The sequence below is a fragment of the Solanum pennellii genome, chromosome 8, assembly GCF_001406875.1.
Source record: "Solanum pennellii chromosome 8, SPENNV200".
NCBI lineage: Eukaryota > Viridiplantae > Streptophyta > Magnoliopsida > Solanales > Solanaceae > Solanum > Solanum pennellii.
In genome coordinates, this window is record NC_028644.1 from 66,285,603 (window position 1) to 66,308,807 (window position 23,205).

General features: G+C 34.8%; 4 protein-coding genes across 6 annotated transcripts; all 4 read right to left on the bottom strand.

The window, feature by feature from the left end:
* Positions 1–1,042: 1,042 nt before the first annotated feature.
* LOC107027168 lies at positions 1,043–4,496 on the bottom strand. Of its 2 annotated transcripts, XM_015228348.2 has the most exons (4): positions 4,020–4,496; positions 2,824–2,934; positions 1,482–1,705; positions 1,043–1,402 (listed from the first exon to the last, which is right to left on the bottom strand). In XM_015228348.2, exons 1-4 carry the CDS (start codon positions 4,134–4,136, stop codon positions 1,345–1,347), a joined length of 510 nt encoding a protein of 169 aa, XP_015083834.1. In that variant the 5' UTR covers positions 4,137–4,496; the 3' UTR covers positions 1,043–1,344. The 2 variants fall into 2 exon arrangements, with proteins under 2 accessions (XP_015083834.1, XP_015083835.1); XM_015228349.2 differs by having other exon boundaries at positions 1,052–1,705.
* A 120-nt stretch (positions 4,497–4,616) lies between these two features.
* On the bottom strand, positions 4,617–7,456 carry LOC107028971 (bax inhibitor 1-like). Of its 2 annotated transcripts, none has more exons than XM_015230230.2 (6): positions 7,186–7,456; positions 6,269–6,412; positions 6,049–6,140; positions 5,276–5,462; positions 5,012–5,167; positions 4,617–4,901 (listed from the first exon to the last, which is right to left on the bottom strand). In XM_015230230.2, exons 1-6 carry the CDS (start codon positions 7,300–7,302, stop codon positions 4,851–4,853), a joined length of 747 nt encoding a protein of 248 aa, XP_015085716.1. In that variant the 5' UTR covers positions 7,303–7,456; the 3' UTR covers positions 4,617–4,850. The 2 variants fall into 2 exon arrangements, with proteins under 2 accessions (XP_015085716.1, XP_015085714.1); XM_015230228.2 differs by having other exon boundaries at positions 4,619–4,901; positions 6,049–6,143; positions 7,186–7,432.
* Positions 7,457–8,275: 819 nt separating this feature from the next.
* Positions 8,276–14,998, bottom strand: LOC107026764 (probable serine/threonine-protein kinase cdc7). Its single transcript, XM_015227845.2, has 15 exons — positions 14,410–14,998; positions 14,267–14,328; positions 12,181–13,152; positions 12,022–12,088; positions 11,866–11,928; positions 10,998–11,061; positions 10,785–10,878; positions 10,614–10,697; positions 10,444–10,533; positions 10,322–10,349; positions 9,516–10,034; positions 9,386–9,447; positions 9,047–9,156; positions 8,876–8,963; positions 8,276–8,790 (listed from the first exon to the last, which is right to left on the bottom strand). Exons 1-15 carry the CDS (start codon positions 14,849–14,851, stop codon positions 8,485–8,487), a joined length of 3,051 nt encoding a protein of 1,016 aa, XP_015083331.1. The 5' UTR covers positions 14,852–14,998; the 3' UTR covers positions 8,276–8,484.
* Positions 14,999–15,783: 785 nt separating this feature from the next.
* Positions 15,784–21,599, bottom strand: LOC107027005 (vesicle-associated protein 2-1). Its single transcript, XM_015228160.2, has 8 exons — positions 21,442–21,599; positions 21,260–21,356; positions 19,657–19,727; positions 19,470–19,551; positions 18,460–18,569; positions 18,242–18,361; positions 16,744–16,818; positions 15,784–16,101 (listed from the first exon to the last, which is right to left on the bottom strand). The coding sequence occupies exons 2-8, from the start codon at positions 21,315–21,317 to the stop codon at positions 15,955–15,957; spliced, it is 663 nt and encodes a 220-aa protein (XP_015083646.1). The 5' UTR covers positions 21,318–21,356; positions 21,442–21,599; the 3' UTR covers positions 15,784–15,954.
* Between the last annotated feature and the right edge of the window lie 1,606 nt (positions 21,600–23,205).

Genomic DNA, 23,205 nt, shown 5'->3' on the forward strand with positions numbered 1-23,205 from the left:
AATAGAATCTTAAAAATATTTATATGTAATCTAAATATATATAAAAAAGATAGAGTTAAAATATTGAATAAATAGTAAGGAAATAAAAATCAACTTCTTTATCTGATCGATAAAGACACGTAAAAGGTTAAAAGATAAGTTTGAAATAATTCAGAGAAGAAAAAACAAATAAAGGGAATAAGGATGCACCAATTATAAATTGTTATCTTTTCTTGTGAATTAATCCAACATTGTTTGACTCATAACATTTTGCTTTGTTTAAAATAAAAAATGACAAAGTTAGAAATTTATTTTTTAAAAATACATGGATTAAGGAAAAGCCAATCAGAGAACTTCATTTTTTCCTCCTTTTTTTTAAAAAAAAAAAGAATCTTTCATTTGGGTGTATCTTAGTGATGGTACATAATAGACATGCAGACAACCAATAAATCCCTTGTTTGATAAGTAATAATAAAAGTGGACAAATACAATTGAACTGTCTTTTGGGGGTGATTTGGCTGCTAGTAATTTAATATTATTGATTTCCAAATTCTTAGAATTACATCGAAAATATATTTACCTAGCTTTTTTTTAAATTTCTGCTGAATTTTGAATTTGAGTTTTGAAGATTCTCAACTATTTCATTAATCAGTAAATCATATCCTGAATGCAATTAAATTGAATATATTGTTATTGCTGTTAGTTTAATATTTTTGATATATTCTATGCACCTTCTTTTCAATTTTTTTTTGGTTTAGGGAAGAGAGGGTACTATTCTTGGAGCTCTATGTGGGTCATAATTATGAAGCAACTGTAGAAGATTTAAATTTTTGGAATCATGAATCATAATCTTTTAACCCACCCCCCCACCCCCCACCCATCTAGACTTTGTCAAAACATCAAAGGAACAATTCAAAAAATAGGAACTTCTTGATTTGGGCAACCTTAGTCTAGTCAAACTTCAAAATATTACATCTTGACAACTTTGAAATTATTAATTTGAACTCTAACCAACAAGTTTGAAATAATTTGAAATTCTTGGTGAGGAATAAAACACTTCATGACCTCAATGCAGGGGACATAAAACTTCCTCAAGGAACAATGTCAAACATTTCACAATCAAAACTGGAAAGTGTTATTGATTTGAAGGAGGAGGCCTGAAAGGGCGGAGCTACAAGGCTGTCTACGGGTTTTGAACCTAGTAGCTTTGACCTAAACCTTGTATTCGTGGTTACAAATCCACCCACTCAAATATGTATAAATAGTTTATCAAGAATAAGTTGTATATTCTAGAATTCAGAACTCATAAACTCTAAATCCTATCTCCGTCCTATGGAAGGGCTTGTCACTCCTTATTGTTACAAATCATCCTATGCTTAGCAGGACCTGAATCCTCTTACTTGCATTCCCAAATAATGATGCCCTTCGGAGAAGAAAAACTGTATGACTCTCACAGTACCAATTTCATGAACAACTTACTACTCTACAAAATTATATCTTACTTCTGATTGAGTGTCTCTGTAGATGTTTTCTCTTGGACATGTTTGTTTGGGTTTAGCATTCGCATGCTTTTCTGTTTCTCTGCTTGAGCCATCTCAAGAAGTGCTTGCTTCTGCATGGCCTCCATCATCTCATCTTTTCTCTTCTCATCTCCCTTAAGTTGCATTTTCATTACTTCCTCTGCCTGCTGGTCTAAAGGCTTGAAATAATCAGTTATGGCCGTCTCCTGGAAATATTCAACCATTACTCAATCATCAATAACACAGGAGGTGTACTATAAGTAGCAGAAAAGTCATGAGTTGGAGAAGATTGAACCAAACCCTATTTTACATTCAGCAAAACCCCCTAACACCAGGTGACAATAAGTGATTCTGACTTAACAGATAGACGAGTATGGATTGGGAGCAATATTGATCAACATCATGAGCCACTTAGCTTATTATTACTAGCATGGCCCCTTTCCCTTCTTTTCCTTTTCTCTCCCAGCTTTGGAACTATACATTCAATATTCAGAGTATCAGTGTACAGAGTGAATGTAGTCCTAGAGAACATGTTATTAACCCCATTCTGAACCTTCCAGTTGAACTGGATAACTCCAAGGCAGATAAGTAACATCTGCTCCAGACAACTTTGCCGGTGGATAACAGCTTGGACTTGAGTATTCATGAACTGCCAGTCTGCAGAAAGAAAAGGGATGGCGAGGGATCCATATTTTCTGAGAGGAGTGAATGTATAGTAAAGGTACAATGGCACCAGGAGTGAATAGACAACCAGATAAGTGAAGGATTTGCAGAGACAGATATAAAGAGAACAAACACACTTCTTTGTTATGGGTAGGTGGAAGTAAATTTTTTTTCCAAGGGATTCATTGTTGGAATTAACCATGACCAAATACTAAAAGAGATGGTAAAGAAGTTATAATAAACATGAGTCTTGAAGAGAAGTAAATTGATATCAGCAGAGAACTTGGCTCTTCTCTACTGCAAATTGAAGCAACACGAAAGCAAGGGATCCATCCTAATGAATTAGCCTACTTCAGTCTGCAGCCTGTCACTTGACATCTTTTTCTCTCCCACTGGCAATTCAAACTAATAAGCCAACACTATGTTATACCATTTCAAATTTGACATGACAATCTTATCACCTTATGTTATTCACCTATATATATTGAGCAATTACTGCTAAGTTACACCTTTTGACCACACTCAATAGAGTAAGCTATTCAAACATCTTAATCTAAAAAATGCGCCATTGACAATTTCACTGTAACGATTAAGGCAGTTGACAGCATGCTTCACAATCACAAAACACTAGAAATAAGAATCAAGAAGATTGTGAGCTTACAGTATCTTCTAACTTCTTATTTAAAGCTTGCATCTCTTCTACCATGCGTCTAACTTCTGATAGTATCATCTGCTCAGGAATCTTCCTTACTGCTGCCTTTCTCTCTTCTGCCTGATCAAACACATTGATACAGAGACAGAAATCAGAAAAAGGGTTTATAACTAAAAGCATGGCATTATATACAATCTATCAACTTTTTTTCAAAGACTGCAATTTGTCAAATTTCTTTGCAATAATCATCAAGGATTAATTAGTCTCCAGCCACTGCACCTATAGCGCTTTTTCTATACTTTCCGGGCGAGTGTTCTGGGAACTGGAAGCAAACTTAAAATCATGAGGGGCCACCCATTTCCTACACAAACTAGAGAACTCTGACCTTCAACCAGGGGGCCAATCCAGGATTTTAATGACGTTGTGCAAATTACAAGTGCACACATTACTTTCTGTTTACAATGTTTTTATTTTTTATGATGACCGTGGTCTGGTCCAGCTTACGCACACCTCAACTAATTCCACGGAATACCTTGCCACCTCCCACCAACAACAGTTACCAAGTAACTAACTCTATCCACTTAGGCTAGAACATATGAGAAGAATCAACTGGTGTTTTTTGTCTCCACTAAGTTTTGACCCTGAGAACCTTAAGGTTCTCAACCACTTCATTGACCACTAGGCCGCACAACCACATCTTGGGTGCAGAATGTGTATAGACTTCATAAATACTTCCGGAAATTTTCAATATAAATATTATTGGAACCGGAGACAGGGGATTCAGCTGCCGACCATGAAGATGTTCCTATCCTCACCCTCACCAAACGAATAAAAAAAAAATTCCTTGGTGCTCACGAGAAAAGGAAGCTTGTGATAAATACAAGTATGCCTCAATGAAATCTTTAGCCCAAAGATTGAAGATTCTACAATCTACCCAATACAAACTTGCCAAGGAACAGACACAAATCTCAGGTAACAGATAAATTAAGGTCCAAAAGCTGTCTCTGGTAATCTAAAATTGGATTTTTCCAGTTCAAATAAAGCTTAGTGCAAGTAAAGATCAAAGCTTTAGTATACCATCAAGTAGTAACATGAAACTAAGAAAAGTTTAACTGCAAAATCATATTAATTGATAGTATTTTGGTGCCATCTTCCAATCAACTGAACTTCCATTTCAAAGTAAATATAAATAGAATGAAAAAGACCTGTTGAAGACGCTGTTGAAGCTGTAACCGATACGATCGGATTTTACGCTCTTCATATCCCGACAGAACCCTAATATAGAACATCGCCTTTCGTCCGAACGCTATAAGCTTCTTCATTTACTTAAACTGTTTTTTTCCTATAACAAACCTCACAGCTCCAATTAAGCAAAAATAGGAAATGGATTGCTCGAGTCGGAGTAATTTTCCTCTAGCCGATGAAGAAGAAGAAGACAAGTCGCTCTCTCTGGGTTTTACTGCGACATATGAATCGTTTAACCGGGTCAGACCCGGCTGTCCACAAATATAATCCGCCTAATTATTTGACGGACGGATGTACTATGAATAAAAAATTATTTTATTTTTATATAGTAGAGATTAATGCAAGATGTATTACAAATTGTAGTTCTTCTCAGTACTAGTTGAATTATTTGTTACCAATTTTCTCTATCTAAATTAGACTTTAATTTTATGTACCCGCCCTTTCATTATGAGTTAAAAAATGGAATCGTAATCCATCCCATTTTCTTTATCTTGGAACTCCTATTGTAGTTGTTTTGAAGTCGTATACAACTTCAATAAATATCTGAAAACGCAGAATGAATGAGAAAAGGATAACTTAAAATGGTCTTTAAATGTTATCACAAGGAACTTTCCTTATCAAATGTTAAGAAAAAAGCTTTAGAAGATAAAAAGGCTAGATGCTCAATCACACAGCCATAATGGCATGTCACACGACATTACATCACAGCCTATGCTAAAGTATCAAACTATTAACATGCTTGTTTCAGGTGAATACAAGGAGTTATGAAAACCACAGGTTGAGAAGCAAATCTAGTTTCTCCTCTTCTTCTTCTTCTCTTCCTTCTCGGATGCATTCTTTAACTGCAAAAAAAGGAACACAAGAGTTCATTTTAATGGCCAAGACACTGAAATATCAGACATTTCATTCAGCAAGAAATTAATATAAGCATAACCATTAAAATATATCCTACCATGATGATCAGAATCCGCACAAAAACAGCGACAAAATCTGTGAAGAGGGTCAATGCATGCTTAACGTAGTCCATATCACCCAAGTGAGCCTTCTCAATTATTTCTTGGGTGTCAAAGACGATGTAGCCCACAAACACCAAGAGTCCAAAATACAACTGCCAAATAAAAGGTGTGGTGTTAGTGGAAGAAAAATATTAGAGCAACTTGCAAATTAAACGATGCTATAAGTTGAAACTGCAGCACGCAGGAAACAATGCATATACCTCAAACTTGAAAACAGCCATGGAACCACCAAAAATGGAGGATGCAAAGTGCAACCAGAAGAGAAGGGAGACGCCAGATGAAAGAAGGCCCCCGAGGTACAAGTACTCCCTGCGCCTTGCCAACATGGCAGCAGCTGAGAAGCAACCAAAAACCACAGCACAACCTACAAAAGCGCCAAACACAATGCTGCAATGGAAGAAAACTATGTATCAGAAAAGCCGATCTCAAGGATGTTATAACCTTGAAGCTGCTATATAGTCAGTCCTAATATATAAGAATTGCACTAAACAGCTGACTTATACACTTAATAAGACACCACATACAACGACTCAGTTAAAATCAAGGAACAGACTGTCACCAATTGAATTAGGTTGAATTGATCCTGAAAAAGACAGCATTCATTCTACGCCCTTTGCTAGTAGGGCTCAACTCCCCCAAGTAAACTAGGAGATTTTCTTGTGATGATTTAGCATTTAAGAGAAAGGAAAACACAAATAAACAAATAAAAGAGCAAACAAGAAATGATACATTCAAATGCAGCAGACACTGCAATCCAAATCGAGTACTGGAAATCTAGAGACCCGACATAATACCTTGAGATCACACAACAAAGTTATCCCACTTCCAACTCAAAAGCTGAAAATCCCACAACAAAGGATCTCACACAGGCAGTTTAACATAGATAGATCACGACAATCAAAACTAACACACTAGAGAACAGGAACAATATTTTCAAACAGAAAAAACAACAATAAGAAAGAAGGAGACACACCTTGGATCGAAGTTAATACCCAGCTCAATCAGAGGACCAATAGAGGCGCCTTCAAAAAGTGCAGCTGCCATCAGCAGGGCAACCCTTTTTTGCTGCTTCACCAAAATAACAAAAAAATAAGTTCAAATCCAATAACCACATGACCACAAAATTGCACAACTAAAGGATGCCCATGGCAAGCAACTGCTAAGGTTTATAAGGCGGTACAGTTGGTGTGTACCTCTTGATAAGGAGGAGTTGACAGAAGCCACATCATGCTTCCCATGCAAGCCATTGTTGTGAGGAGGCCACCGATATTCCATAGAATGTGAAGGTAAGCCCCTGCAGCCGATGCCACTAAAGCACAGCATAGCGTAAGGTAGACCTGTAACCATAAAATTTATCAAGATCAAGATGACATTCACAAGCCATGGTAAAACAACATATACCGAAAAAGATAAAAGGATACGTACGTGTAACATATTCTTCCACATTGATACAATTCAACGCAAAAGTTTTCAATTTGTCATGAACTCACAAAACTAATCAATCAAAACGCTGCTTCAAAAGACCAATCTTCTGAAATTAGTTATTTAAAAAACACGAGTTTTTGTTGATACACACAACAGTGTTGCAGTTAATTTTAAACTATAAAAATCTATTATTTTCGCTAACCTCAGTGGTTAATATCTGTTCTAATTTACAAAATCTCTTAGTTTCACCATAAAAACGACAATATGTTATCAAATTTTATTTAATTAGCACCTCATAATATAGAATGAACTTCAAACCATGTGGAAAAGAAGAACTATACAACAAAACCTCAATTCAATTTTCCCTCCTTTCAATGTCAAAATGGAGAAGGTGATAATTAGGGCTTCCACAAATTCCAAAGCAAAACTAAAAATTAGAGCAATTTTCAACAAACAACAAATAATCCGAGAAGTTACGTAGCCGCAGGATAAAACAATTTGATTCAAATCACCGAAAGCATTCCAAATTCAACCGTGCAAATAACAAAACAACAATCTAACCATAAGAACTCTCAAATATCAATAACCTAAAAACAAACCACAATATCTACCTAAAAATTTGATAATACCGTAAGGAATCACAAATCTGTATCAAAAATTAACAGAAAAGAAGAAATAAAAATACCTGCTTGAGATGAGTTTGAACGAGAGGTGAGATCTGGCGGAAGTTTTTGAGAGAATCATAACTCCAGCGGTTGCGAGAGGCAGATTGCGAGTCGAAGAACGATGTGAAACCTTCCATTGTTCTCTTCTTCTTCTTCTTCGAGTTTTTGGAACTGAAACGAGCAAAGGATATTTATCTGAACGTAGACAATGTTATGTTTGGTATACCGATATGCGAAAGTCTTCTGCCTGTAAGGCGTTGAAGATGCGTTTATATAGTGTTGATATTCGGATAATTGATCGCTTCTCGAATTTACAGGAAATAATATGAAAATTCCAGCGTCAGTTCTTGTAACTTTACATTTATACCCTCACTGTTTACTATTTTCTTTTCTTTTATTACCTATAGGATATATTGAATTAAAAGTAATATTACTTTTGTAAACACTAAAAAATAAATCCGATAAATTGCATCTTAAAAAGTGATTTTTTAGTAAGAAGTGAATTAATTGTCTACGTTTGATAGTAAAAAATTTATCGGCTAGCCACATTGTCTTTTGTCATTTGCTATTGATTTTAAAAAATATTTATACTATAAAATTATAAGTGGATGCTATCGTCTATAATAAAATAAAACAAGCATAAATTGATTAAAAGCGATCCAATATTTAGCATTCCACAAACTAAACAAAATTATATGGCTAATATTGACGAAAGAAAAATGAAATTTGGAAGAGAGTAGTAATTTAATTTAATTTTTAAACACAGGGGCAATTAAGGGAAATACTGAGTCGTTGGGTTCAGAAGAAACTAGAAGAACCAATTGTACAAGTATTACGTATAGGTTAAGTTATAATTTATCTTTTTGATAGAATTGACCGGGTGTCACCTCTACGTTTCCACGTATTTCAACCAATAATAAACTGCCATGTCATCATCAACATGTATTCTCCTTCTCAAAGAGCGTGTGTTGTTAAAAATAAAATAACAAAGTAGTCTACTACTTTTGTAAAAATAAGCTTCTTTGAACCTTCAGAGAACAAAAGGTGGGAAAACAAGGAGTATGAAGAATCTGCTTGCCTTTTCTTGCAAGGAAACTGATGATGGTTTACGCATTACATACACCTAACGTGTACAACGCTTTCATTCACTTCTTTGAATGACAACAATCGATTCAAGTCACAGTTAGATACAACATCAGTAAAGCATATGATTACACTAAATTCAAGAGTTGTTGAAAGAATTACATGCATTGGTTAGATATTTTTACATGACAACTGGTAAAAAAGGAAGAAAAAGATAGGCTTCAATTAGTTACTTGTTACAATACTACACGTGACTGAGAATTTTCTGGTAGAGGAAGTGTAGATTCTAGGTCTTGGGACTCTTGGCTAAACCTTAGACGATGCATCTTCTGCTTTCTCCAAGTCTCGTAGCAAGGGGCAAAGAACTCATGCCGGAGGGCTTCCTCTGCACTAATCCTCAATCTTGGGTTTGATGTTAAGCACTTGTCCACTAGATCGATAAGTGATTGGGGAATGATCTCCAGAAAATCTGATTTTCGGGTGTTTCTTGAACACCATTCTCGTAATTTCACAGGCGAGAGAGATTTCGTGTCAAACAAATCCTGTTTCATGGTAATGTACTATTCAGAACTATGGAGCTGAATGGAAAAAAAGAACAGTTCAAGGAAAAATTGGAACTTTTAGTACCGCTGGAAATGAAGACTCTCTGTTGTGTAGTTTGGCCACTTCCCACAAGTCTTCACTTCCTTTCAATTTCACTATTTCCTTTATGTTCCTAATTAGAAATTATGCAATGGTTAGCAAATTCCTATAATCATTTATCTTGTTCAAAGGCAATGAATACAAACAGTTTCTTACTGATCAGGATCTCCAGCAAATGGTGTTCGGCCAATAATGAAATAGAGTAAAGTGACTCCAGCAGACCAAATATCAAGTTTTGTACCTTGATGTACAGATCTGAATAGCACCTGTTCATGCATCCATTACGAGTCCTCAATCAGTGGAATAAGCAAAATATGATGATAATGGACAGTGAATATTTTTAATTATGTATTGAAGTTATAATGATGATGATGGTGTTAAGATGACAGCCACATTTCAACTTAAAACAAAAAGCAGCATGAATGAATATCTAGGCAACAGGCTAAATCACAGTGAGTGAAAATGAATACAAAATTAGCTAATTGCTATACTAACCTCTGGAGCTCTGAAACCCTTAGTTCCAACACAGGGTCCTTCTCGCTTTTGCATCCGGTCCCCTGGAAACAGTGGAAAATAATACTCAGACCACAGTTCCAACCAAAACTAGTTACACAAAATAACAGACCTTTGCTTTTCAGTAAACCAGCACCACCAATGGCAATTCCAGATGAATGTAACGGCATTGGAGTTATGTAATACTTCTTTTCTACTTTTCCTGGAGTAGCAGCAACCCGCTTTCTCTTAGAAGTTGGACCATTTGTATCTACATGGCTTGAACGTTGGCGTACTTCCTGCACTAGGTTAATCAGCTCCTTCCTACCAGTACATGGAAGGGGTTCTCTCAACCTTTCTGCTGATGGAGTCCTATTGCTTGTGGCATCCTTTGCTGAGGTTATCCCCGAACCATCAGCACCTTGACTTTTTCTAATACTCCTATGTGCGATATCAGTGCCAACCTTTTCTTGGCCAGCCTTCCTTTTAAGGTTTTTGGATCGTATTGGAGACTTAACGCCTTTCATTGCTTCCTCATTGATGCCTTCCTCAAGTTTTACAGTTGATCTTCTCTGTTTTATTGGAGGAAGAGACCTGGCAGGGGGAACAGGATCACTATTACAGCTTGTGGCATGGCTTGACTTTGTCTTGTCTGTGTATTATATACATATGCAGTTCTTAGTGAACATTCAATTGCTAATATACAATAACAGAGAATGTAATAAAGATTGAACTTGAAGTATTCGACACTATTGGGAGTTAAAACAGTCTCAGGGTCACATTTTAATAGAGATCTTGGGACAATGTTGGATTTTGTCCATTTTCCCCTTAAAGAAGCTCATTCTTTTGTTGAAGAGAAACTTAAAATCATAATGTAATGGGGACTTGGAAGCACAAGACATCTTTCAAGCGAAGGAAAACAACACGAAGAGGAAGTACCTGATGTTCCATATTTTTGGTGCAGATCCTATGTAGTAAATAATAAGGAAAATCAATTGGATTGTTCAAATTCAACAACATAACAGGAAGGAAATTTCGACGAAGTTGGATAGCCCACTCACCAGGGCTAGGTTAAAGTCAATGAGGTAGCCTTTATCAACCTTTCTTGAAAAAAGGAAGTTTCCAGGTTTAACATCTCTGTGAACAATACCCTGCATGTAAGAAAAATAGAAGTTAGTTGTGTTACCAGGAAATCCATTCAGTTCACATGCATCATTTCTGATATTCTTACCTGTTTATGTAAACCAGCAAGTGCCCTGAACATGCAAAAACCATACCACCGGAGCTGGGAAACATTCATATCCCTTTTCAAGACCTTAAGTATGAACCATGACAATAAACATGTTAACATAACAACTATTATATGTTTAAACTAGATAACTCAAAAATTAAAGAGATCAACCTCTGGTCTATCATGCTCGACATGCTCTAAAACAAGGCAGTCAGAATTTCCATTCTTGAATGATCCTTCATACTTAATGACACAGTTCTTTCCCCTGTCATAAAGCAAAGGTTTTAGAAGAATTCCCATAGTGCACAAATAGCTATAGATATTATATTTGCATATATTCATGTTGTATCCATGGTTCCTCAAAACAATTTCCTACGTCATTACCCAAAGCGCTCGAGCATCTTTAACTCATTATGGACATGTTGTGTGTTAGCATTTGGGTGAGGACCTGCAAAGTCACAATCAACATCTCAATTATATTTATCACCATAAAAGCATCAAAATCAGTCCCCAGTTAAGGCAACTGAGGGCCATACATGGATGTGTATCAGAGAAACTCAATGATGAAAAGAGCATAGATACTCCATTTTACCATTTCTTTTTTTGAGACAAGATACTCCATTTTACCATTTCTTTGAAAATGAAACAATGTTTCAGCACGGGACAAAAAGCAAAACATGGTGCCACAAACAAAACATATAGTTCTACTTCTCAATCTTTTTGGGACTGACACACTTCTCTTTTTAGTCAATCATAAAAAGAGTAACAAATTTCCTTAATTGGCAAACATTTAATGACCCTAACAACATTTTACCCATGTTGGGTTCCACTTATTTGGCAAAAAAGTTCATAAAGTACTTTTCTGTTTAAAAATTAATTTATTCTAAGGATAGGTTTTGAATATAGCAAAGTCTTCCCATATTTCTTAAACTGTGTCAGTCAATCTAATCACATAAATCGGGACAGAGGGAGTAATGATGTAGACAGAAGAATGCCTCCCATCTTTTGATGCAACATCAACCTATACTACAATTCGTTCTCCCTTTGACCTTGCTCAATAAGGTTAACAGGTATCAACCTACATCTTTCCACAGATATATCATGGAAGTTAACCAGTCAAGTTCAACAATATGGAAGAATGAAAACAGCATTCAACTGCTAAAGGATCCTAAAATAGTTATACGATCAGATAAAGCAAATCAAAGAAATTTAAATTTAATATAATAAGCAAGTATCTGGGTGCATATCATACATTTAATTGCAAATTTCACTCCATCACTCTTTCTCCTTGCCCTGTACACCGTCCCATAACCACCTGCAAATAGTCATCAGGATTGTTAAAGGCATAAATTGGTAAAAAGTTCGGAATATACATTGCTACAATTGAAAGCCAGTCAAAGGTAAATACCTGAACCCTCTTCTTCCTCCACAATATAAGAGTCAAAGTTAGGCAATTGATTTTGCTCCGATTGGCTCTACAAAATAAGCAACTTGATGTTTACGTCATGATTTTACAGCAGTAGGCTTACCAAATACAAGTCAAATAAAATGATGCACTGGAGCTTACTTTTGCAGAGTTACATATGACATTCTCCCCATTTTCTTTTGGATTTTCCCTCCTCTCTTTAATGCCCATACCCAAGTCATAGTTCTGTTTGTGCTTCAGCTTCACAGGGATTGACGTTGCATCTCTTCTAAGTTGCTCTTTGTCGAGAAGCAGAATGGCGGCATTATGATCCTTTGGTTCCTTGGAATTCTTCGGCTCCCCGTCGTCCAATACATCCCTCTGAAAGGATTTTGAATTGGGCAATGATTTTCCCAGCTGCTTCTGACCAAAAGATTGTGAGCGCGCTAAGATGGCATGGCTCTGCAGAGGCTTATCATTTTTCGCTGTATCTATGTGGAGAAGTGAAGTCGAGCATTCTTTTGTAGCATTCTCTGCAGGCAAATCATCTTGAGGTGATATGAGCGCCTTTTTTCTATGAGTCTCAGTGCAGTTAACTTTTATATTACCAACAGGATAAGAAGCTGGTTCTTCTTTGTTGCCTTCCACAAAATTTTCCTTTTGAGTCATCCTTTCAAATCCATAGACAGAAGCATCAGCTGCAGATAGCAAAATTTCCATTTCTTGGTCCACTATAGTACAGGAATTTATGCAAGAGTTTATTTTCTTTTCTGTAGTACCAACCATCTCAGAAGCTGAACTGGCAGGGTGTGGATTCATCTGAAGCATGGAATCTGTGATACGTTTAACTCTCATTGATCTAGGCAATCTGAAGAGGCTATGATTAGGAACTTTAGATTTACAAATAGGAATATGTACAAAATTTGCTTCATCACTGTTCTCTCCCCTCTCTAATTTGTTTTTGCATTCATATTCAATACTCTGAAGTCCAGAACTTGATGATCTGGTACTACCATCAATTACCCAACAGGTTCTGAACATTTCATAAAATTCTCTGAAATTGCAACCCAATGACAATGGTATTCTTGTCAACCGGTTCACGCCACACCTCGAATTGTCATTGGGGAGATATGCCTGTACCAGCAATGTTTAGAGTCTTAGAGACAACAAAGATGACTATTTTGAACTTTAGCATAAAGTGGAACAAAGCAATACATTCTAATGAAAGCCAATTAAGAAGAAGAATCATAGAAATGGCGAGGCAAAGCAAGATTAACAGCCAAAATCCCAGATCTCCCTCAGTCTTGGACATAATAGAAAGAAAATTCTGAGAAGACTAATGTGTCATATTATCTAACAGGCCTTAGTGATCTTCCATGTTATTATTTGATCCCAATTCAAGTTATATAAGAAAATTCTGCAGTCGCCTAATTAACTTTTCATATGAATGATTTCTCATTTAAAAGTATGAAGTGTGTGAACTATCTCATTCAGAATTAAAAGCAATTAGAGATTAGAGACTTTTGATTATTTATATAAGGATTGTAATACACCCTCTGACGTGCAAGCCTAATTCTTCTCTTGGTATGTGAAAAATATCATGTTGATCTCAAACTCAAAAACTGTCTACCAGAGGTGTATAAACCATGTCATCCAAACTCTTAAACTATTAGGAAATAACACTTCTATTTATACATATTAGGTCTCTTGCATTATTAATCAATAGCTCAAGTGGACAGGAAGACATCTATTCCATGTCATTCAAGTCATACACTTGTACAAGTTTCTAATTATCCATTCTCATATTTATTTGCATATGCTGTGAAGAATGGGAGCTTCATGAAGAGCTGTAATTGACTATTAATGGCCCACCAAAAAGGAAAAAATCTCCTAATCATAGAGTCATTAAGTCTAGATTATCTGAGATCTATAATAGGGCCTCAATTGGCCAAACATTGAGTTTGCATCTGTTAAGCATCAGATCTAATCATAATCTACTCAACGCATACTTATCACAAAAATCTTTTCATTCCAAGTCCAGACACTTATAATGTTTTCACCAATTCAAGTTTAGAAAACATTGACATTTATGTCGTCAAATTAACAATCTCATTCACATATTTCTTATTTCAATTGAATGCTAATGCTAATTCTAATGGTTAGACAAAATATCAGCATGCAGTACATCTTAACTAACTACAAAGGCTCACAAATTCTCAAATTAAAACATGAAAAGCTCCAAAATTACCTGTCCGAACATCCTCCATGCCACCGAAGGCAAAGGCATCATCATTTGACTTCTTCCTTCACCTGAAATAATCAAACAAAATACTCAAGTTAACCATAATCACAACACGTAGACTAAAAAGAACAGAAAATACCATGTCCTACCATCAAAATAATTGAAAAGTCCTCTTTTATTAACCACTTTTGAATACTCAACCTCCGATCCAGCTCTCTTCCTTTTCCTATAATAAGTCCTAGTTATACGCTCCGTCTGTCCTCTATCCCGGAGCTCCTGAAACTCCAGCTGAGGTACAAAATCCGTAAACGCATCCGCATTCGCGAAGAATTTAACTGTTGATGTGAATCCGATGGAAGAAAACGTAACTAAGTAATTGTTCGTCAAATGAAGAGGAGAATTAGGAATCGAACAGAGAAATTCAATGAACTCCGGTGAAGCTGAAAATAAAGTGCATTTCGATGAAAGCTCCGATGGATGAGCTGGTCTTCCTGTTGATAATAGAAGAGCGAAAATGTGCCATGCTTTATGTACATCGGAGATGGCAGTGGCGGAGTCCAAGTCGGAGAATGAGGTTAATTGAAGTTCCATCGATTTTCAGATCTGAAGATGGAGAAAACACATGAGGATTTTGCTTGCAGAGAAATGAGAGAAAGTGAAAAAAGGAAATTTAGAGATGAGTGAATAAGAGGGAGAAAGAGAGAGGAGCGGGAAATTGATTTGCTGTAGGGTTTGATAATCCCGCCAATTTCTTTTATAGGAAATTGAAAAAGATTAAACAAGAAACAAAATAAAGATAAAATAAGTTAAATAGACAGAAATTTGGGCTGGGCCTTTAAGTACATATTTACCCATATATTGGACATATTTACCCAAGTATCTATCGAAATTTTCCCAAAGTTTATCTTTAAAAATTTGAGCAACTTTCACGTATAACAAATATAAAAATTATATTTGTATGTTATAACTTATATAACAAATATAAAAATCATATTTGTATGTTATAACTTAAGTTTACGTAATTACACTCCATAACAAACATAAATATGTATATTTCACTATACATATACAAAAGAAAACAGTTGTATAATCTATTTCATTTGTGCTTGTATAAAGTGAGAGTGGCGAATAAGATATGGGAGAGTGAGACGAAAATATATGTATATACACAATTTTCTTTCGCTTTGTACAAACAGAAATGCATTTTATACATTTGTATTTAAATAAAAGAGAGAGTAAATTCACCAGGAAAGAAAGCAAAATAGCAACAATTTGTTATGGAGCCTAATTATATCAACCTACGTTTATAAACATTTTATTTGAATTAATAGTTTGTTGTATAATTTTGCTCATCATATAATCACATTTTAATTGTCTCAGTTGTATGAAATATGGAATCATTTTCCTGATCTTGTTTGTGTTTTATAAAGTACTATGGTTTATGGTAAATTTCAATTCTGGCACTGTGGCACATGCGACAGGCAAAAGGAGCTGCTAATTTTCAAGAAAAAAGAGAACATATATGAACTGAAAAATGGTGAGAATGAATACAAGGTATCACATCATAAAAATGATCAATTTACACAGAAAGAACAGAGCCAGCGAGCTCTACAGCAGTTCACCAACACTAAAAAATTTTACAGTTAACTACAAGAAAAACTATAATTCCATGAACGACGGGACTTGAGTTTTTCTTAGACGTCAACAGTTTCTGTAGAAGGTGAAGACATCAACAGTTTAAACAGAAACCCGGCCATTAACCCAATGAGTCCCACCAGAAGTGCAAACTTTAGAGAGAAGCCTGCGTCACTTCTCCGCCTTTTTTGTCTCTTCAGCACTTCCTGCAGTACAGTGAGGCAACATATATGAGAGCAGTGGCCAACTATACGAAAGGAGATGCATGCAAGATGATAATAATTTAACTTAAGTTTCATTTATCCACAAATGAACAGTCTTAGATCCAGATACACGAGAAATTTCTGAAGGTAAGATTTACTGTTAATATACCAGCTATCTTCTTCTCGTGCTGTTTTTCCCATTAGGTTGAGTATAGTTTAATTTATATGCGACCAGATAATTATACGTCCAAAGCTTTTGTTACATACTCCCTTGTCTGCTTCAAATAAAGCAAGCTGAGTCTAAACAAGTTGCTACACTCTTTCTTCCCATGTGAAAGGGTAAATTCAAACCTTTCTCTCTCTTTTTGGTTCACAGAATTATCCTGAATTATCCTGTCTTATTCCTTTATCAAATGACTCTGTATAACGACCCAAGATTATAATGAAATAATAGCAAGTCAAATACATCACTTGCGATTTATCTTCTGCTGCTTTTCATGTATCACTAGGATTAATCTGATCAGATAGTTCTATATATTGAGCAACCTTTGTGTACTATTGTACTATCAATTTAGACCAGCATATATTCTTACATGAAAGTAATTGTCATAACCATATAAATAGAAATATGTGTAGTACACTAACCAGTTCCTGTTGCAGCTGCTGCGTTTGTCGGAAAACTGCATCTCTTTCATCTCTGGCACGCTGCACTGCTTGACTCTATACCATCAAAGAGAAACCATATAGTACAATATCAAACTTGGGACAAAGATAAAATTATGCATCTCATGCACAAACTTGGAGATGGTGATTGCATTAAAATATTTTGTGTATGCATGATTTCCAAGCTGACTTAAAGTTTTGACTGGCCAACATAACCTCCATTTAATAAGAGCTAAAATACCTATCTTAAGTCACAATATTTCTTCGTCCCTAATATCGATAACAGAGCTTTATACACTATGCCACGTCAGTAACGAAAGCTTAAACTGAGGATGATTCATCCACAATTTGACTGAATTCTATATCTAGAGTTGCAGTTCTCTTTTTTCAAATTGAGAAGTAGAACCGTCTGTTTTGAAAAGTTTCATCTGGAATCAAGTGTTGTGATACAAGGCAACATGGCTCTGAAAAAATACTCTAAGATGGTATATGGCCCGTGATTTGACCATGGTCTATGGGTATGGGCGAGAAGATCAAAGGTCATCTTGAAATTAAAGTGACTGATAAGCTTAGAGCCTTAGACAACTTCCCCAAAAGAAATTCTGTCAAAAAATAAAAGCCTTGGCAATTGCTCCTTTCTTCAAATTTAGTCTTACATGGACATCTCCATATGAGGTCTCAATTTCCACAAGTAGTTCCTGAGGAGCAAGAAGAAAGAGTGTCTCCACCAAGGAAAGAAATGGTCAGAATCACGTTTTCACAAAGACCATCCTTGACTACCAAATTATCAAGTAAATCTTACACTGCTGTATCAGGTTCCACATAGTTCTTTTATCCTTGTTCTTAATGTCATTGACGCAAACAGCTATTCAGATAATAAAAGTTCCTGTATCTTCTATTTCTTAATGGTGTAATGTTTCTTCTTAGGGTTTGTTATAAGCAAAAAAATATGCACAATTTTTCATCTAGGAAGGAGAAGCGAAGTGAGATGGTAAATATCTGTTCTTCCATTATCACTTTATCCTCAAAAGGCACGATAATAATTGTTGTTCATCCTTTCTCAAAAAAATTTGTCTTCACCAGTTTCATAAGGAAAATCTCGCAAACCCTTCCATCACAAAGACACAATAAAGCAAACACATAAAGCACTTAACCTGTCTCACACCCGCTATCTAGAAAAGCCGAACATTTAAATTGAGCATGCAGAAAACCAGTGGAAAGACTACTTGCATTGTGAAATCTAGCAACACGTGGCTCTTATATAGAGGAAAAGAAAAAGGGAAAAAGACGAAGACTGACAAGTTATTATGACTAAAACTTGTTCAAAATCTCCAGATATTATTAGAGAAAGGTTCCTTGAAAACCTCATGTGCATACATTTCAGTCAACAATCGTTATATCTTAAAAAATCGAGCAGCACGACTTTTAAAAGTAAGGACTTGAGATCTAAATTAGACTATGAGCTGAATTCAGAACTTACAGAGTTGCCATCAGAACTTTGTTTAAACGCATCTTCAGAATGTCCCGGAGATGAGTGAGGAGAGATGTAAACAACCTTAAGCTTGCACTCTTCTACATTTCTTCCACTATCCTTATTAAACTGGATTATGAAATAGTAGTCAATAGCATAGAGTGAAAATAAGAAGATAACAAACATTCTCACTTCAATCATAATACAGAATTCCATCAAATTCTTACAGTATCTGGAGGAAGTTCCTCAGCATCACTATTCACAATGGTGCTCTGTAAGAGGAACTTGTCCTTGCATTGCATGTCTGAGGGATACTCCTTTTGAGCTTGAAGGGTGACTGGAGACATTATTAAGTTAAGAATAATACAGGATGAGAACAATCATTAAACGGGCATCATTTTCGTTTCTTGATAAGTGAAAACATAAAACGATGTCAATGTCAGGATAGAACAACGAATTTCCTGGACAACTGAGATGTCACAAGAAGAAAATATTGAGTACAATGAGGTGAACCTAAATGGATATCTAACTGCATAGGCATCCTCTTAACAAAAAGAGACATCACATAAGATTTCCATGTCACAGATTACAAATGGCCAAGTTGCAGAAATATTTGTCACAGAATATCTGTTTTCTTGGATTATTTTAGTATATGATTAGAGTATAATATCCTTATGTAATCATCATTGCAAATGGCGGATCCAGAATTTGAAGTTTATGGCTTCCTACAACGACCTCAAGATAATATATAATAATACTTGGGTTCACAGTCAAGTATTTATGTATTTGTGGATTTCCTAAGACAAATACAGGGTTTGAGCAAAAGCTATTGGGTTCTCGTAAACCTGTAGGTTGAAGGCTAGATCCGCCCCAAATTGCAATCAAAGGGGGTTATATTTGCAATGAAGTAAAACCAACAAAAAAAGAAAATTGTGCCGTGCACGAGTGACGAGACAATACACTATGAGCCATTAAAATGATTCCAGGTCATAACTCTTAAAGATCAGTTCATCCTACCTAAGTTTGAATATTCCAATCAGCAAAAAAGAGTAAATTGATCCAAACCAATATTTGAACATCATGTGCATACATTTAATGCTGCTTTACTATATTTTCAGGCTAACATTAGAAACTTTTGTGCAGGATATGTTTGCATAAACGCTACTACTTTCGATGCTAACTGTGATACAAAAGATTTTAGTGCTTCTAATAGAACTTCCAAGATTCAGAGTGGCACCTCGTATAAAACATGAATCCCAAGGATGTATAACACCCGTGTTTGGCCGAACAAAATACTTCTTAGGAGAAGTAGTTTTCACCTAGCAACAAAAATAAAACAGGATATATCTAGATATGAGTTGTAATAGTCATTAAAAATGTGATAAAACAAATATGAGATTTTGACAAATTCAGATAAAGCATACCTTGAAAGCAACATAACTCTCTGTGCTGTTTGTAACTTTAAGATCACAGTAGCTTTGTTTCTCCAGCTCAACTAACACAGGAAAGCCAAGTGATATTAGGTATGGTAAGTGTATGCTACAAAAAGTACCAATAGAAGGCCTCTAACCTACAAACCTCAAGGAAGGAAGAAAAAAAAATCCTTCATGCAACCCAAAGAACTCACTGAAGACAAAAAGAAAATGCAAAAACATGTAAAGTACAAAGATCTCAATCATTTCGCCAGTTTATTTGTGCTACTACTGTCTACTGATATGCTCCGTTGCATAAGAACATTAATATTTATTAGTTGCAAAGAAACATTACTAAGATATTACGTGTGTGAATGTGCGCCTGAGTCCTCCAATCGCTTCTGGCATTTATTCATCGCTCTTTATGGAGTGCAGTGGGTTATGCCAAAATACTAAAGGAGACCTTTCAGAGCTGGAAGGGGTACATAAAAAAAAAGCAACTCAAAATGTGGAGAATAGTTCTTCTGTTCATTCTCGAACAGTTTGGTTGAAGAAGTCCTTGTTCATCAAGCTTTTGATGTAACTTGAAGAGTGTAACTGACTTTGATTTTAATCCTGTGCATATTTTGGAGCATCTATTTGGTACTATGATTAATTAAATTATCTTTCTTCGTGAAAATATGTATATATAGGAAGTAATCAAATAGCTGATCTAACTTAGTGAGATACTTATTTCTCAAACTATATCAACAGCTCTGAAATTTTGTACTTGACAAGTCGATTTTCTACTAACGACAAGCTTTTAGCTTCCAGGTTTGACACATACAATTACAGAAAACCGTGTCTAAGTTTCCTCTCTTATTAGTGATGATGTTGTCTAGGCTAACTTGCGGGCACCTCAATTATTCCACTGGTATGCTACCTTCCACTAGCAAAGGTACCAAGGAAATCTGTCCATCCAAACTTAGGAGATACCATACCTTGTAGTTTAACTCAATCATACTGATAATCGCTCACAGTAACTCACCCCAAAATCAATTGATACACAATCACTCTTTCTGCTCCGTCAAATTCACAATTGAACTCACATTTTGCACAAAGAAATTGATGATAGAAACATTTAACAACAAAACCTTACATGAAATCCTTTTAAAACTTCACCCATAAAGTTACTCTCTTGTCATTTATTCTTTTATCTCCTACTGATAAGCAGTAAACCCTTTTCCTGCATCCAGACTCCCACCCTCAACCCCGAGAGAAGCTTAAAAATAGATCTGATCAGGATGTAATCAGCTAATCTATTATTTCGTCAAAACAATTTCACCAAAAAGCTCATAATTCAAGACAAATTCACATACTTTCGGGTCTGTAAATGCTTACTAAAACACAAATTTGATCGCTTTCCTTACCCTCCTCCATTTCTTCTTATTTTTTATTATCTCTCACACATCTTGTGTAGATAGAACTCGATTAACAAACAACAACAACAACATATCCAGTGTAATCCTACAAAGCGACTAACCAAATCAAAATTCCAACTTTCATCATCACAATAAATCCAATTATACAACAACCGCAAAACAGAAACAAAAATCAGAGAGATAAGAGAGTTTACATTGGAATTTGAGCTCCTCCGGACTAACAGATATAAACTGGTTTGTAGCACCAGTCATGATCACGATCGAACCTCAAAGTAATCAGCTATTAAAAACCTAAAAAATTCCAAAACACACACAAACCCTAGATCACACAAAAATGCATCAAATAGTAATGCTGTATAGGAGAAAATAGCAATACCTTTTCACCGGAGAAAGATCTGAAAGTAGCTTTACGGAGAGCTCCGAGAGAATGAAGAGGAAAAAAGTGAATATCTTAGTTATGAAAGTGTCTTATAGTGCTAATGATGGAGGTGGTGGAAATGATGGCACGACACATGGCCAAACTGTGAGGAAGCTGACGTCCGATTCTAAAGCGAATGTACCACTCCTTGCTTTTCTTTTATTTTTATTTTTTTAAAAAAGACTCAAACATATCATCGAATTTTAATAACAGTCTCTATTATATTCGTCCATAAAAATTTAACTCATTGATTAAGAATCAGCTATTAGCAAAAAAATATTATGTGATTTTTTTAATCCGTCTTAGTTTTAGTGTCTCGATAGGATGTGGCTGGTTAGAAATATAGATTTTGAGAGTAGAGAATTAGCTCCTATTGTAAATGAGTTATCTTTCTAATATTTCGATAGGGAGATAGATTTTGATATGTCCAAAAGCTGATTTGAATATTATAGTCATTATTAAGATAAAATAATTTTGATTTTGTAAAAACTATTTTTATACATGATTAATTATAATTCGATTAGGTTATTAATTAAAAAAAAGCTTAAATTAATTATTGCAATCATTTTTAGAAAATTTGGCTTATTTATATAAAAAAATTTAACAGATGATAGAGTGTTTGACCTTTTCCTATAGTGCCTATTATTTATATCAAAATAACTCAACAAATGCTTCTTCTTTTTTCTTTTCTTGTTAGAGTAAATTGTTAGAGCACATTTTTCGAGAGATTTATTAAATGGTTCTGAGCTACATCATTTATTGTTTTACGATTGGATGCTCAAAATATTTCAATGGGATATCAAACGTAACGCAACGTATCTATGATATTTTCTAATCGAAATTTATGTTGAGCGAGATGAAAATTTAGCTTCATAAAATTCAAAAGTTATATTAGAAAAGATATGATGGTTATAACTTATATATAAAGATATTTGATTCATAATTTTTTATTAAATAAGCCGTAATAAAAAATAAAAATTACTTCTATCATACTAAAAGACAAAAATAAAAGATATTCAAAAAAACTAAAATAATCCAGATATTATCAACGTATTTTCTCAAAAAAATCAAATCTATATAAGACCTTAATAAATATCTCAAAAGGAACCTTTTTTTTATTAGACACTCTGTTTTTTTTTGTTTTTTTAATATTGCTTTGTGGGAAACAAGAAAAATCATTTTTTAAAATTTATTCAGTCAATAGATTTGTGGGAAGCATCTACTCTAGTTTTTTTTAGTTTTTTTTTTGGTTCGTATAACCTAATGTAGACTTCTATTAATGTATAAATAACTAAAATTAGTTGAACATATATGTAAACAACCGACAGTGTATATTATTGGATATATAATGTAGCAAGTCGCGTTATTTATTCTAATCACAATTGAAATTTAAATTATACCAGAATTAGAATTATACCGATAATGAATAAACAACGTTGGTTGATTAATAAAATAAAACATGTATTTATAGAAAATGATATTAAATCGATTTTTTCAATGTTGAAAGATTCTTTTTATGGAGAAAGAGTTTGAAGAGAAAGGGGAAATATACTTTAACCAAACTCACATAGAATCCGTCTCGATCATTCATTAACCTCGTCTCAAAATATATATATCTACGTAGAAATTAAAAAAATATTTTGTATAAAATTAACATAAAGCACTCAAAGAATTAATTATCTTGACTGGTCCATTGACTCTTTGATGAGTGCTTAAAGCTCT